The 15,088-nt window shown below is 55.4% G+C and overlaps 2 protein-coding genes across 7 annotated transcripts in view; both read left to right on the top strand.

Annotated features, from left to right (window-relative positions):
- The window catches only part of LOC144723595 (uncharacterized), a 128,352-nt gene that overhangs the window by 52,194 nt on the left and 61,070 nt on the right, over positions 1-15,088 (top strand). The gene's annotated exons all lie outside the window — the stretch shown is intronic.
- LOC144723708 (uncharacterized) lies at positions 5,652-9,497 on the top strand. Its single transcript, XM_078602650.1, has one exon. The coding sequence runs from the start codon at positions 8,052-8,054 to the stop codon at positions 9,495-9,497; it is 1,446 nt and encodes a 481-aa protein (XP_078458776.1). The 5' UTR covers positions 5,652-8,051.

The raw sequence follows: 15,088 nt of genomic DNA, 5'->3' as shown, positions 1-15,088 counted from the left end.
AACTTTATTTTTTTTTAATTATCACTGAAGCACCTCCCACCGCCCCCCCCCACCACACACAAACACACTCGCGGACGTGTGGATGGGGGAATCTGTAATTGGTATGCCGCGTGTGTCCGCCGTCGCTCTCACGCCCGCCCGACAGTTACAATCACCGCGGCCCTGATGAGGCAAGCGCGCAGCTCGCGTGCGGCACGGAGCACATCTAATTGGGCCGGGGCGTATCCTTCCACGAGCTCCGTCGCGGTAAACCGCAAGCAAACCCACGGCAAAATTGCCCACGTGGCCCGAGAGAGTGGCCCCCTGCGAGGTTGACATCGTCTGAGCCATCCGCCCCGCTCTGTGCCCCCGACAGCGAGTCGTCGCTGTCGCTCTGCCAGACGGCGACATTTCGGACGTCGGTGGTCGCGCCGCGCGGCGCTCGGCCGCTCTACGCGAGGGGTCCCTCCGCCTGGCATAGCCCCGGCCACACCCCGTACCCCCGCTACGCCTGCATTGGCCCATAGTCCACCACCGGGGGTTGCGTTGCCGCGGGGCTTCGAAGCAAGGGGAACTTCTCCTTACCGATGGCCAAATCGGACTTTCGAAATCCTTTGGCGGGCAACCGCAGATGACCGAACGCTCGTCGGCGTCGCTCAGCGATGATGCGACGAACGTGCGAGTTGACCCCGTCACAGAAGCCCTTGCAGCGGCACTTGCATTACGATCACAGCAGCGTCGTTGACTCGGTGATTAGAGTGGCCTAAGATGTTTGTCGGAGTGACGGACAAATGTCGTGATGTGGGGCGTTGTGCAGTGTTGGGCCCCGTGGGATCACGTGTCACGTGAAGTTTTACGTCGCGGGGCCGATTCCGGCCCACGGGCCGTGGATTGCGTGGCCCTTCTCTCGAGGGTCGCAGTGGCACAGAGGGGGGGGGGGGGAGGCCGTGCACGTCCACTCGGTTCACACGACGCCTGTCGCGGTGGTCGAGTTTAATCGCGCGACGTTGCAAATGTGCTTCTGTTTCACTGGAGTGATCGCTTGATTTCCAAGTCGTGGGGGACGTTGTAAATCACGGCGCATTGGCCTTTGGGTCGTCTTTAAAATTTAAACTGCCCCGATTCCTTTCCCGGTCACTGACCCCCCGCCCCGCCACCCTCGGTGCCTGGAGGCTTTGAGAGTTGGAGCGCGGCCTCCACGAGATTCACGACCACGGTGTCACGAGACACAATGGAAGGACCCCCCCCCCTCACCCAAATACAATTCTGACAGCACACGTTTGGTTCACTCACCAAAACATATTGCAACACACAGATGAGCTACATCAGTCAATGGTAATTGTTTTTTTTTGCCATTGCAGCCTATGACTAAATCACTCGGTATGCACCTGATCCCATCAGATCTCAGGAGCTAAGCAGGCTTGAGGCTGGACAGTGCTTGGCTGGGCAACCCACGTGCAGGCCAGGTTGACATAGGCGGCTGTGAGGCTGTGCCGCGCAGCGAGATCCATTGTTGTGCGGCGGGTCAATGCTTCCTGCCTTCACGAACCGGCACCGACCATGAATCGCGGTCAGGCATGCCCCCAGCAGCAGCGGCGGCTTGACCAAAAGGGGCTTGTACCGGCACGTGCACCGGCCATTGAGACGAGCGAGAGATGTAAAATCTAAACTATTAAACTTCACCAGGTGAGGCCCACTGAGCTATGTAGCTCTTGTTCAGACGCGACCCGGCCACAAAATGATAGGACAACAAAGTGGCTTATCACGTGGACATTTATAGCAGCCAAATAGTCTTAACGCGTGTTTATAAATGTCGATGGAAAAAAGCGGAGGACCCGGAGAAAAAATCCACACGACCACGTGGAGAGAGAGACATGCAAACTCCAAATATACAGCAGCAGGCGTCAGGGTCGGGATTGAACCCACGACCTCCTGTACACCAGGCGAGGTAGTTAACATCTCGCCACTACGGCACCCCAACGTGTTGGTGGGTGCGACATGCGCAGAGGGCACGCGGCACCAATTAGAACGCGGACACGGAGTATCTCGGCCTCGCTGTGCGCTGCGTTGCACCGCTAGCTGAGTAGTTAACCTCGCGTCCAATAAACCCTCAGAGCCAGGGTGAACATCCGACTCCAAACGTCATTTATTGAATTGAACGAGGTAAAACTGGTAAGAAAATGGCACAGATACAGCATCTGTTAATACCCAGAAACACCAACACAATGAATGAACACCACAGCATCATAACATTGTCTTAGATAACATGTTTCTCAACAATAGATCCTGGATGGACCAGGCACCTATCTTACCACTGAATAGCTATACAAGAGCACAAGCTACTGTGTTACATAAAGGCACATCGTGTATTCATCACACTGCACCCCAAATGTACCGCACTACATATAACACTTAACTGTGGATGAGACATTTTATCATCCTTGCTCTCAAGATCGCAATGTAGTTACTTGGGTACAAGTTTGACTCGACGTATTAAATTGCAAGTAACATTCACAATAGGGAAAGTTGCAGGCTTCGTTGTTAACTAGGCCTCGTATTTATCATAACAATTGAACAGCATTATAAAGGCATTTACAGCATTATAACGGTCATTCTAACATTATAACAGCTTTCCCAGTATTATAAGAACACAAACGAACTTACAGACAATGCTTCCCGAGTGTGCTGTGCCGGCCTTCATAGGAGCTCGCTCACAGCACTTGCCCCAACAAGTCTGTTAAGGCTAGAGGAGGGATCTTTGTCTTTGTGCGTGTCTGTATGGGGAGCGGTAGTGCAACGGTTAACACGCTGCACTCCCGGCCAACACCAGTGATGGGCCTCCCTTTCGTCGACTCAGCCTCAAACGAGTACCTGGTGCGGAGACATAGGCGACCGGGTGTGGTGCTGGCCACCCATCCCCTCGTGTGCCTTTGCCGGCCTTCATAGGTGCCAGTTAAAAGCGCTTTCCCCTACAGTCCGTTCAGGCTATAGGCGGGATCTTTGCCGTGTGTGTGTGTGAGTCCCACGTAACGCTAGCCGGGTCAGGGATAGCCGACCTTCGCTGATCGTCGTCCCCTTGCCAATTAACAAAAACCGACGTGGACCCACCGCTCTGTGAGTGGGCGGTCGGGGTCATTTGAAGGTCGCCTCGCTCGTCACGGCGACGTCCTTCAAAGCGACCTCGGCCGATGGGGGATCAGCTGAGAGTCTCCGACCCCACTGCAGACACCTCCCGCCGTCTCCCGGGGCTCCGTGATTGCATATCATGTTTAATATGTCAGTTACAATTGCCTTGGAAATAAGTACAAGCTGTTCCTTCAAAAAAAAAAGTCCAGGATATTGCATTATACATTTTAATTTAAATGTCAAAATTTACCATTGCGCAGCTAAATGCGCGCTCGGAGACGCGCGGCGTTTCGTCTGATAGCGCGGGGATTAATACGTTTCATGCGATAATGAAACATCGTGCCACACGTGTTACAGTCTAATGGCGTAATACGCCAGAGATGAAATCCCGTCCGATCGGCCCGTTGCCCCCTTTCCGTGAAGGAATAATTGCACCATGGACACTAAAACGTTCAAACCCCCTGCAGTTGTTAGGAATGTTTTTTTTGTTACTTTACGTCCGCTTTGTGAAACGTATCCATCTCGGAGGAGTTAAGAGGCGCGCTGCATTATCCCCCCCCCCTCCCCCCCCCCCCCGTGAGGGCTGGCAACACGAGGATGCGCGACCTTGCATCGGCCTCTCAGTCCGCGCACCATCTCCGAGCGATCTGAGGTGTACGGAATCCGCGTTTTAATTACTTCCCGGCAGAGGACCCCCGTCGGGGGGAAGGGCAGCGATTAGGGTGACCAGCCCGGACATAAATGAAGCTGTCTTGTTGAATCAGGAGTTATAAGACCCCCTTGCCCATCAATAAACTCCCGATGAATAATCTCCACAAAGAGGAGGGCGGCCCGCTCGGCAATTGCGAGCGGCGCGCCGCGCTGCCGTATGGCGGCAGCGCCACTCGGAGGCATTCTCACGACAAGCCGCCGATAGACCTTCACCCAGCAGGGGATAACAACGACCTACAAAATATGATTATTAAGTCAAGACAGAGTGCGTTGCTGGTCAGATGGAGCATTGAGGCATTGGTGTTCATTACCTATTTGCAGCCAGGAGTGGAAATTCCACATCCCTAAGGTGGTGGCGAGTCTATCCTAGAGGATGATCACTGTTTACTTGCCACAAAATGGTCCTAAATTGATCGACCCCCGAGGTTATGAGTCAACACCCAACCACAATTTGAACTCGCAACCACCCCATTGTGAGCCGCTCGCTCTAACGCTGGGTCACCAGGCCGGATCAAATCACGTCAGGCAACGTCTGGGATTTCAACCCCGGCACCGCAAGTGGAAACCCTTGAGGGCTGAGACCAACGAGCATAGCCACGTGGTTCCACCAGGGGCCCCAACTCCACCCTCCGATGGCCGTGTCGCTCTGCCGCTCGGTGATCTCCCGTCGCGCGCAGGCGCAGCGGCCAGGGCCGTCCGCGTGCCGGGTCGATCGTCGTGTCGATCGTTGTCATGAGAGGTCTTGGGGAGACCTTCATCCAGCAGTGGATTGAGCATGGCTGATGATGATGTTGATGATCTTCGTGGTTTTAACAACATTGATTTACTTGGAATAGAAGGCCCTCATTAGCGTGCTGTCTCGATAACCGGCGGTCATGGGATGCAGAATAACGCAACACACGAGTACCGTACCGTCTTTGCATAGAGTGGCATGTTTTGTGTATGTGTTGTACATAAATAATAACAATGCCCTCCGGCTTGTTGTGAGAAAACCAGGGTCCCCTGCTCAAAGGAGCATCGAGCGCAGTGCTCATCTTCCACGGTGGCCCTAAAGCCGGTGGTGGAAATTCCACATTCCTTTTGCGTCGGCCGGTCTGTTGAATTTTTTCGCCACTCGAGTTGACGATGGGCTCAGTTGACCACGTCCAGGACTTCAACTTTGCAAGCTCCCGATTTTGAGTCGTGCTGTGGCGGTGCGCCGCCGCTATCCGGAATATGAAAATGCAAATTCTTCGATCGGCATTTAGGGAGAGTATTTCACTAAAACGTATGTAAATGTTCGCTTCGCATTAAAGTGGCATGCTTAATGGCAGGGTAAACCTTGCGGGGATTGCCTCTCGCGTAGCGCACTATAAAACATATTGACTTTGTCGCCGCCTGAAGCTCGGCCGGAATGTTTAATGCGGATGGGGCGAGCGGCGGATGCACCTCGCGCGCACCCTGGAGCACAAAAGGGGATCTCTGAAAGGAAACGCTCCGACCCACGAGACGAATGACGCGAGTCCGATCCATCCCGAGAGAGCGCGACCACGACTTGCCCAGAGTGCCGAGCTGGCTCGTGCATAGGTTTGGTTTTTCTCTCTCTCTCTTTACTTACTTACGTGGCGAGAGAGTAATTCGCTTTTCGATTTTATTTTTTTCTCTCTTCCCCCGGACGTCAATATTGTGCCTTTTGTGCCGGCGCCGGGGCTCGTGCGACGTGGAAGCTGAGAGATGACAGGCGCTGGCCCCCGCGGGGGCCGCCGTGGCGGCGGAGGGGGTCCCGCAGCGAGCCCCCCCCCCCTCCATCCCCCCCCCTCTTTCCCCCATCTTCGCCCCCCCCCCGCGACCCCTCCTGCGCCGAAGCTTTCAAAGCTCAGTTCCCGACTCCGCCAGCTGCATGACAGATTGGCTAATCATGGAATACACTCCAAAGTAATTATATTGCAGCGCGTGCCGAGCATGCGGCAAGGGCGCTAAAAAACCTCCGCCGTGCTTCCGCTCTCTGTGGTAAAGCGATGCCCGTAAGTACTGCTGCATATCGCCGCGTGGTGTAATTGGAATTTGGCTTAATTAGGGTACAGTGGTCACGGTGATCACCGTCTATTACCGCCCGTGCCAGGACCCCGGCGATAATTATTCAGCGTTTGGTTCCACGGCGGGAGTTGACGCCGTGGAACCGAGGGCCGAAGCGCCGCCACTCGGCACGGCGCTTGACGCTGCCGACCCCTCCCTAATGAGGGCTTCTCTGTCCGCGCGTCAAGCGAGGCCGAGCCGTGCGACCTCCCCCCGTCCCGCGGTGTCAGGGTGACGCCGAGTTCGAGTGGCTCACAATTGTCACCTCCTGCACGTCTTCGTACTCGTGCAGTCCTTCCGCGCACGCCACTCGTGGATGAGGGCCTCCCCCCCATGCCGCGCGTGTCCCTGGGGCCATGGGGCCATTGGGCCATACTTCACCAGGCGTGTCGGCGTGAGTTGCGGAAGGTCGGGGAGCATAGACGTTGGAGTGTGCCACAGTACAACAAAGCATGTTGATGCGATGTATTTTTCTTACTTAATGCCACACCACCCACTTATGTGCGGTAGTGGCCTTAATAGGGGCTCGCTAGCAGCACGTGGCCGTCAAGTCCGTAAGACTGAACTCGTGGAGGCCAAAGTGATGCGTTGCTATTTTAGCGATCAGCCTGACTCTTTTTGGTCAATTGATGGCAGCTCTCTGCAATTTACAACATCTGTATGGACTATTCCATCGTCATGAGAACCCCTGCCATTGTTAGCATTATGAAGATCGTCTGCAAGATCATCACGATCATCGCCATAGGCTGTGACTTCCACCAAAATGTCTGGTCAAAAATATGCCCCTCCAGTACCCGATTCGTGTGGCTAAGGACGCTCGCAGTGACGGATCAACGTCGTTTGTGGGCCCTTTCTAAGTGGCAGGCCTCACGTGAATTGACGTTGGGGGGCCGTATCCAGACCACGTGCTGTAGTCTGCCACCACTCGGCTAGGCCCATCGAACTCCCCGCCCCCCGTCCCTGCACGGCTTCTATCGGTTGGGGATGAAATGTTTAAGGGGACGCCCTGCCCGGTTGTATGCCAGATATTTACTTTAAGTGGATGAAACCACTTTGGCAGATCATTTCAGAGATGGCCTCTACATATTTATGCACAACGCGTAAAATTATAAATTCGAAAATGTGAATATACACGTCCCAAAAAATCCCTGTGCCACGGGGCCATATTTCACGTGTGGCTGGACAGAACCCCTTTTAGAAAAATGCACGCAATATATATTTTTTTGCTCGCCGGCGACTGCTGCCGAATCAATCCACGGATAATCGCAAATTACGCCGCGACTTGCGAGACCTGAATAATTCATGAGGAGGTGCCAGTTATCGCCGGGGAGGGCACAACACTTACCATTTCCTCCGACTGCCGGCTTCGCGCAGCCCAACCGTGCGCCGAGAGAACTCGCCGTACAACCGAGCTCAGGAGCAGCCACGAATGATTTTCCACCGCAGAAGCCGTGCCGTGCCGTGCCGCCGTCACGCTCGACGAACGGGTCAAGTCGAAAACGATTGAGCCCGTCGTTGCACAGCCACGTTCGGATGTTTTGTGAGGCCAACTCGTCGCGGTTGTGCTTCTGGCTCGGCACGGCAAATAGGCAGTGGAAAATCGGCCCTACGAGGAGGGCCGCACGCTGGCTCGGCTCGGCCGACGTACAAAACTCCGATGTGGGGGGAAGCGACTCGTCCTCTCGCGCGCCCGTGGCTGATTGCGTGCCAGGCAGGCCGGCGTGTTTGTGCGAAGGGGCTGCCCATATTTTACACAAAAGGTAACATTGACGCAGTCCAAGACACGTCGGCGCACGGTGACCGAGAGGGACGTGGGAGAGTAATAACGACTTGGTGTGGCAACGCCTGCCCCGTAATTACCGCTCACACCTGCGTGCTCGCAGCAGGAGCCCGGGTTACAACGAAGCACGCCGCGCTGGTGGGGAATTGCCCTGGCAGTCGTGTGGTGCGCGTGTAGCTGGGGAGCCGGAGTGCAGCAGTGTTAGCGCACTGCGCTACAATCCCGGCCACCCGGGTTCGATTCCCGCTTGCGGCCATCGCCAGTGACGAATATCTGAAACGGTCCTGGGCCTGCTCTAGGTCCACTCAGTCTCAAATGTGTGCCTGGTGCAGTGTGTAAACATCGCCACGAGGGAAATAAAGGCGGCCGGGCGGGGTACTGTTCACCCTGTCGATGTGACATGCCAGCCTTTGTAGGTGCTACTCGCTTTACAGCACTTGCCCCAACATTCTGTTCAGGCTATATGGGGGATCGTTGTCTTTTTGTATGTGACTCTACGCTAGCGTCTGAGTGTGTGAGTATAATTCCAGCCCATAGTCACATCTCCCAGTGCCAGAATTCCGTGCCATCGTTGTGCACGATTCACACTGACACGGCCCAGGCACCAGAAGGAAGCCACCTGCTCTCCCAGCGCCCTCCCAGCCACCTCCCAGCGCCCTCCCAGCGCCCTCCCAGCCATCTCCCAGCGCCCTCCCAGCCACCTCCCAGCGCCCTCCCAGCCACCTCCCAGACACCTCCCAGCGCCCTCCCAGCGCCCTCCCAGCCACCTCCCAGCGCCATCCCCTCCACTTCCCAGTCACCTCCCAGCGCCCTCCCAACCACCTCCCAGTCACCTCCCAGCGCACTCCCAGCGCCCTCCCAGCCACCTCCCAGCGCCCTCCAAGCCACCTCCCAGCGTCCTCCCAGCCACCTCCCAGTCACCTCCCAGCGCCCTCCCAGCGCCCTCCCAGCCACCTCCCAGTCACCTCCCAGCCACCTCCCAGCCACCTCCCAGTCACCTCCCAGCCACCTCCCAGCCACCTCCCAGCGCCCTCCCAGCCACCTCCCAGCCACCTCCCAGTCACCTCCCAGCGCCCTCCCAGCCACCTCCCAGTCATCTCCCAGCCACCTCCCAGCCACCTCCCAGCGCCCTCCCAGCCACCTCCCAGTCACCTCCCAGCGCCCTCCCAGCCACCTCCCAGTCACCTCCCAGCCACCTCCCAGCCACCTCCCAGCCACCTCCCAGCCACCTCCCAGTCACCTCCCAGCGCCCTCCCCTCCACTTCCCAGCCACCTCCCAGTCACCTCCCAGCGCCCTCCCAGCACCCTCCCAGTCACCTCTCAGCCACCTCCCAGGGCCCTCCCAGCCACCTCCCAGTCACCTCCCAGCCACCTCCCAGCCACCTCCCAGTCACCTCCCAGCGCCCTCCCCTCCACTTCTCAGCCACCTCCCAGTCACCTCCCAGCGCCCTCCCAGCCACCTCCCAGCGCCCTCCCAGCCACCTCCCAGTCACCTCCCAGCCACCTCCCAGCCACCTCCCAGTCACCTCCCAGCGCCCTCCCAGCCACCTCCCAGCCACCTCCCAGCGCCCTCCCAGCCACCTCCCAGCCACCTCCCAGCGCCCTCCAAGCGCCCTCCCAGCCACCTCCCAGCCACCTCCCAGCGACCTCCCAGCCACCTCCCAGCCACCTCCCAGCGACCTCCAAGCGCCCTCCCAGCCACCTCCCAGCCACCTCCCAGCCACCTCCCAGCCACCTCCCAGCCACCTCCCAGCGCCCTCCCAGCCACCTCCCAGCGCCCTCCAAGCGCCCTCCCCTCCACTTCCCAGCCACCGCCCTTGCGCTCGTGTTCCTGACCCGAACTTGACCTCCACTCGGGTACGGTGGGACCCACGGTCTGCCTCTGGGCGGCCTGCACCCGAACCTCGTCGGCTCCCACACTCGAAGCAGGGTTCAGACTTTACTCTTCTAAGCAATGAACACCCGACGATATTAGGAAGCCACTGGATCGACGCACTTTTAAATCTAGGTTGAAAACTCATTTGTTAATAACTGCTTTTTGTGTTTAGTTTGAAGCCTTTCTCATGCACCTCCGATGAGAACGGTTGACTACGTACGGTGCGAAAGAAGTTCAACTTAAGTTCAATAAGAGTTGATAAAGTGGGGGAGTACCCAAGGATAGCCGCAGACAGCGCTCGCCGCTAACATCAGCCGTAGCTCGGGATCGAACCCAGGCTGCCAATACTTCCTCGCCAACCGCTCGTTCCTATTATTTGTATTATTTAACCCCCCCCCCCAAAAAACGTGAACATTTTAAACATTAATATCTCCATTGTTATTCTAAAAGTTGTGAAAAGTTTGTCGCTGCCGGCTATGTTTGCAAAAATAAGTGAAGGCATTCTCGTGCAGCCGGCGTTCATTAGCGCTGCGGACGAGTGGAGGGGCCGCGGTGGGATCACGTGGAGGGCCCCTCCCCTCCGCCAGGCTCCCCCCCCCCCGCCAGACGCCCCCCCCCCGCCAGACGCCCCCCCCCCGCCAGACGCCCCCCCCCCCGCCAGGCGCTCCCCCCCCCCCCGCCAGGCGCCGCGTGCTCTCGCTACCCGGGATCCTCTCACGCTTCTCGTCCGCTGCGGTGGACGGCTCTGATTTGTCGCCATTCCCAGCCAAGGCGCTGCACGCAGTCCCCCCCCCCTCCACCCCTGGGCAGGACGTCGCCCTTGCGGTGGACAATTTGACCGCCGGAGCAGAGCCTGGCGCTGGCGATGGCGCCTACGCTGGCTCGGTGGAAGGCAGCTCGGGGTCCGCTGTAATGGACGCGGATCAGCATTTTGCGCATGAATCACGCCAACGTTTTTCAACAGACCTGTTCTTCAGCTGAGGACGGCTGCTTGCGTTGTGGCCGAAACGTCGTGAGAATTATTTTATTATGTTTTATTATTATTTTATTATTTCCATTCTACGTGACTTTACCGAAAGAACCAAGAAGATGGTTTTTCAACAAGTTTGGTTGCGTTTCCTTTTAGACTAAAATTACGTTTAAAAAATATATTCTTTTTTTCTTGTGATAATTCAGCAGCGGCATCTGCAGAGGGCTCGGCGTGCCGCAGGAGCTGCGCGCTGTCTAACGGAGCGCGCCAACCGCGGGCCGACGCGAGGAGTCGTTGATTGCGCGAGTCGGACTCGCCAGCAAACTCCCGGCGCGGACAAGACGTGAACAAAGCAGCCATCGGCACGGCGCGTGCCCTTGTGTAGGCGATTGTTCACGATTGTTTTCGTTGCTGCCCTCATCGCCCGGGGTCACCAGGTTCGTAGGCGCAGTGTTTGGCAGACTGCGCCAACGAACCTGGTGGCCTGAGTTCAATTCCCAGCCATGGCCGATGATGATGATGATTGATGATTTCGTATTGCCAATGAAGGGCAAGCTGATGTCATTGGGCATTGATAATTCATAATTATAATAATAGTCATGATAATCAGATTTAAATATCGCTAATTTGTGCGAATACTTCTCCAAGCTAAATTAATTCAACCTTTTCATGAACAGCGATGACCGGCGTGGTGAAGTATAGCGACCGTGCATTGGTCATCAATTCATATCAGTTTTCAAGATCACAATGCATGCATTGACTTTGTAAGAATCAATGCTTTTATTATTATTAATTTTTGCTTCACGATAAAACAACCCTCACGACCGTCGCGGCGCGGCGGGGGGGGTGGGGAACCTTGAGTTGACAAAGGGCTGTAGATTAGTATTAATATTATTCTGCATGTTATAAGGCTGATGTACACCAAGTACAGCCACTAGAGGCTGCTACAATCGGCACAAGGGGACAAAAAAAATCGACCACCCCGCCCCCTCTCCCCTCGCCAGAATCAGATTGCGACGCGATCCCGAATTGCGTCAATTCATCGGTTGGCGAGTGGAAGGGAAAGTCGCCAACAAACGTTTGGGACGGAGCGACACTGGCGCTGAGTCGCCACGGTGACACCAACGCCGGGCGACGCGGCGCGTTCCGGCAAACGCTGCGGTGGGCGGCCGGCTAACGTTCGCCACGTCGTCACGAGCCGCGCTCGGGGCCCAAAGCGGACTAATGATTGCAGCAAACGACAAGAAAAGCTCACTTTGTATTAAGCCAGAAAATGCATCATTAGAGAGGGAGGAAGGAAGGCAGGCAGGCATTTGTGCTCCGAATCTGTAGTCGTCATGAAAATGCCATTATGAAGGGGCCATTAACCCAAGATTACACTTTGCTGGGGCAGTGGGGAATGCACGTGATTTTTACCCCTGGTAATTCCATGCGCTTAAGCACAATTAATATCCTGGCAAAACAAACGCAGTTTATTTTTTCATTTGTCGAATGTTATGAATTAATAAACACAGTCGCGCGCGCGTGTGTGTGTGTGTGCGCGTGTGTTTGTTTCCAGCGTACATGTGGAGAGCGGTGGTGTTGCGGTTTGTGCGCTGCGCTACGAACCCGGCGACCCGAGTTCGATTTCCGCTCCCGGCCAACACCAGTGACAAATATCTGAACCGGTCCTGGGCGTCCCCTAGGTCCACTCAGCCTCAAATTAGTACCTGGTGCGGTGTGTATACATCGCCAGTGGGTCGGGCGTGGTGCTGGCCACCCTCCCCCTCGTGTGCCGTGCAGGCCTTCATAGGTGCTACTCGCTAACAGCACTTGCCCCAACAGTCTGTTGAGGCTATACAGGAGATCTTTGCATTTGTATTTGCATTCGTCAACAGCACACACTCCGGCCGCAAAACGAATTAGAGTCAAAACAAAATAACAGAACTGCACTCTACGGTTGCTTTAAACAAAGTGCTTTCTCAAATGTGTTTCCTTAAGTAATGTGAACAATCTGAAATACGCAGTTGCCTTTTCGTGTTCCCACAAAGACATTGTTCTGCTCGTGAGGAGAGGTCACGGCGTCCCCTCGCTCCAGTGAGACGGTGACGCTTTGACAAACCCCACTGACTTCCTGCGACGTTGTACTCGATTTATCAACCGCAGGAAACGTGGTGATGTGCGCATTGCGGGTGAGCAGGGAACGTGGCTGTTTGCCAGGCAACCGGGCCGATGTCTCCAGGCTCCTCTCATCTCTGTCTCACGTTACGTGTCCCTCGCTCATCTCAACTCACTTTCACCTCACCCCTCCCCTGCTCGCTCCCTCCACTCCCTTATTTATACGGTGAGCACGGTGGGTTACGTACGGTGCGAAATAGGTTCAACATATTATGTGGGTCTTTCGGTAAAGCCACGTAGATAGAAAGATATTATAAAGTAATAAAAATAATATTCTTATTTTATAAAAAATATATATATATATATTTATTTTATTATATTTTTCCTATCTACGTGGCTTTACCGAAAGACCCAAAGAATATGAATTCCTGCAGTCACGAAAGCTGTAAGTCAAGGTTCAACATACATACATACGTCTCTATCTCTCTCTCTCTCCAGCATCTCCCTGAACTCTTTCCTATCTCTCCCCTGCATCTCCCCAACGAAACCACGTGCCCTGCGTCTCGGGCCCTCGACGTCTCTGCATCGCCGCCGCACGCGATCACGACGGAGAAACCGCCAGGTCGGACGTCTCTGCCATGGAGGTTAATGAGGCTAATTGAGGCGGTGTCACTTTGGAGAGCCGACGCTTGGGATGCGGAGGCGCGCGTGCGGGAACTTTAACCTCGCGCGGCGAGGCACGTCCGTCGAGTCAAACGCGGGAGAGGTGGAATAATTGCCCAGGCGAAGTGTCGGCGTTAGTCGCCGTGAATGTAACAAGTGTTCGCAAGTTTTAAAGTTAAACATCAAAGACAAATGTGGGTGGGTAAGTTTTTGACGATGTTTTTTTTTCTTCACCTTTCGCTCGGAAACATTTCCCCGCCGTTAGGGTAAAGTGGCTTAAATAGTCAAACATGATGATATTGGAGCAGACATTGATCGCCTTCCAGTGGATGCTGCTGATGAGTTTGATCGGTGCGTGACCAACATATAAAAGCGCAATCACGCCTTCAAAAGTATCGTTTGATAAATGAATCAATATTTTGGGCAATGTTTTGCCCACGCTCGTTTTGTTTGAGGGCACGCGGATCGTGCCAGCGGTCAGAGACGGAGGCATTTGAAACGGAGAGGCCTTCCTGCTTCCCATGAACTATGTTTTACTTTTTATTTTATTTCACCAGTGAAGGCCCACTGAGTTACGTAGCTCTCTTGCAGAAGGGACCTGGCTGTCACAAATGATAGCTCAGCGAAGTGGCGTATCACGTGGCCAAATACTCTCAACGCACGATTCTAAATGTGGAGGGAAAAACCGGAGGACCCGGAGAAAAATCCACACGACCGCGGGGAGAGAGACGTGCAAACTACAAATATGGTGGGGATCGAACCCGCGACCTCCTGCATGCAAGGCGAGCTAGTTAACATCTCGCCACCGTAAATCACACGGCAAGGTACACGCGGCGTCGTCCACAACGCTGGATCGTTCTGCACAAAGGCGGGGGTGGGGGGGGGGAGAGAATCCACGGCCGTCGCTCATAGTGACAAATTATAAAATACGAATTGCGAGAGACGCTCTTTGTAAAATTGACCTCGCAAAAAAAAAATCCTCGCAAGCGAGACGTTGAGCCGTACCTCACTCTCCCTCCCTCCTTCCTTCCTCGTGATGAATGCGCCCACTGTGTGACACGAGTGGAAATTAATACAGCAGGGTAATGATCCAGAAGCGCTCTGACAATGGCCCGGTGGCTTGCGGGGATAATGCAGTGTCAACGCACCGACACAGGGCCGATGAGATGCTGGGTTTGAATCCGGATTCCGGCCACCCGTGAATGCATCGAGTGCGGTTGATGATCTCGGCCTGGTAGCCAATGACCGCACAAACAAGCAAAAGAGAATTTGCCTCTGCGCTTAATTTCGCCCCTGGGAAATAAAAAATGCCACCGTGACTGCCGTTCGGCAGGGCGGGTGGAAGATCTCTGCCTTAGAAGCCACTGGAAGGGATCTCAAAAGTGCTTTTGTGATATCCGCTTCCACGGGTCGTCCTTGAACGCGGATAGCCGCACCCCAAATGGAGGACACCGAGAGCACAATCGCGATTGCACTTTGGTAGAAAAGAAAACCAAAAAAATTGCGTTGGATAAAAGCTCTGGCAAAGTGGCGCCCTCGTCTCGAGTGACAAGTGGGGGGGGGGGGTGGTATAACCCGCACCCCCTGCTCCTCTCACCCCCCGCCGCTCGCTCGGTGGCCCACGGTTTCCAGCAGGTGGCTCACTCTGAGAGAGACAGAGAGAGGGGGGAGAGGGCCACGGTGTCTGTTACTGCCGTCCCTTGGGTGGTGCCATATTTTACGTTTTACGCCCCCGTAATTCTAAAGACGCCGTTGCTTCTTGGTGGGGTTCGATGCGGTTCTGTGGCGGCCGTGCCAGAGATGATTTATGACCTTTGTTTTAAACCCCCTC

The sequence above is a fragment of the Lampetra planeri genome, chromosome 18 (genome assembly GCF_965212315.1).
Source record: "Lampetra planeri chromosome 18, kcLamPlan1.2.h2, whole genome shotgun sequence".
NCBI lineage: Eukaryota > Metazoa > Chordata > Hyperoartia > Petromyzontiformes > Petromyzontidae > Lampetra > Lampetra planeri.
This window is presented reverse-complemented; position numbering and strand designations above follow the sequence as displayed.

Coding starts and splice junctions, on each gene's coding strand:
- LOC144723708 (XM_078602650.1), top strand. CDS start 8,052: ATGCCAGCCTTTGTAGGTGCTACTCGCTTTACAGCACTTGCCCCAACA.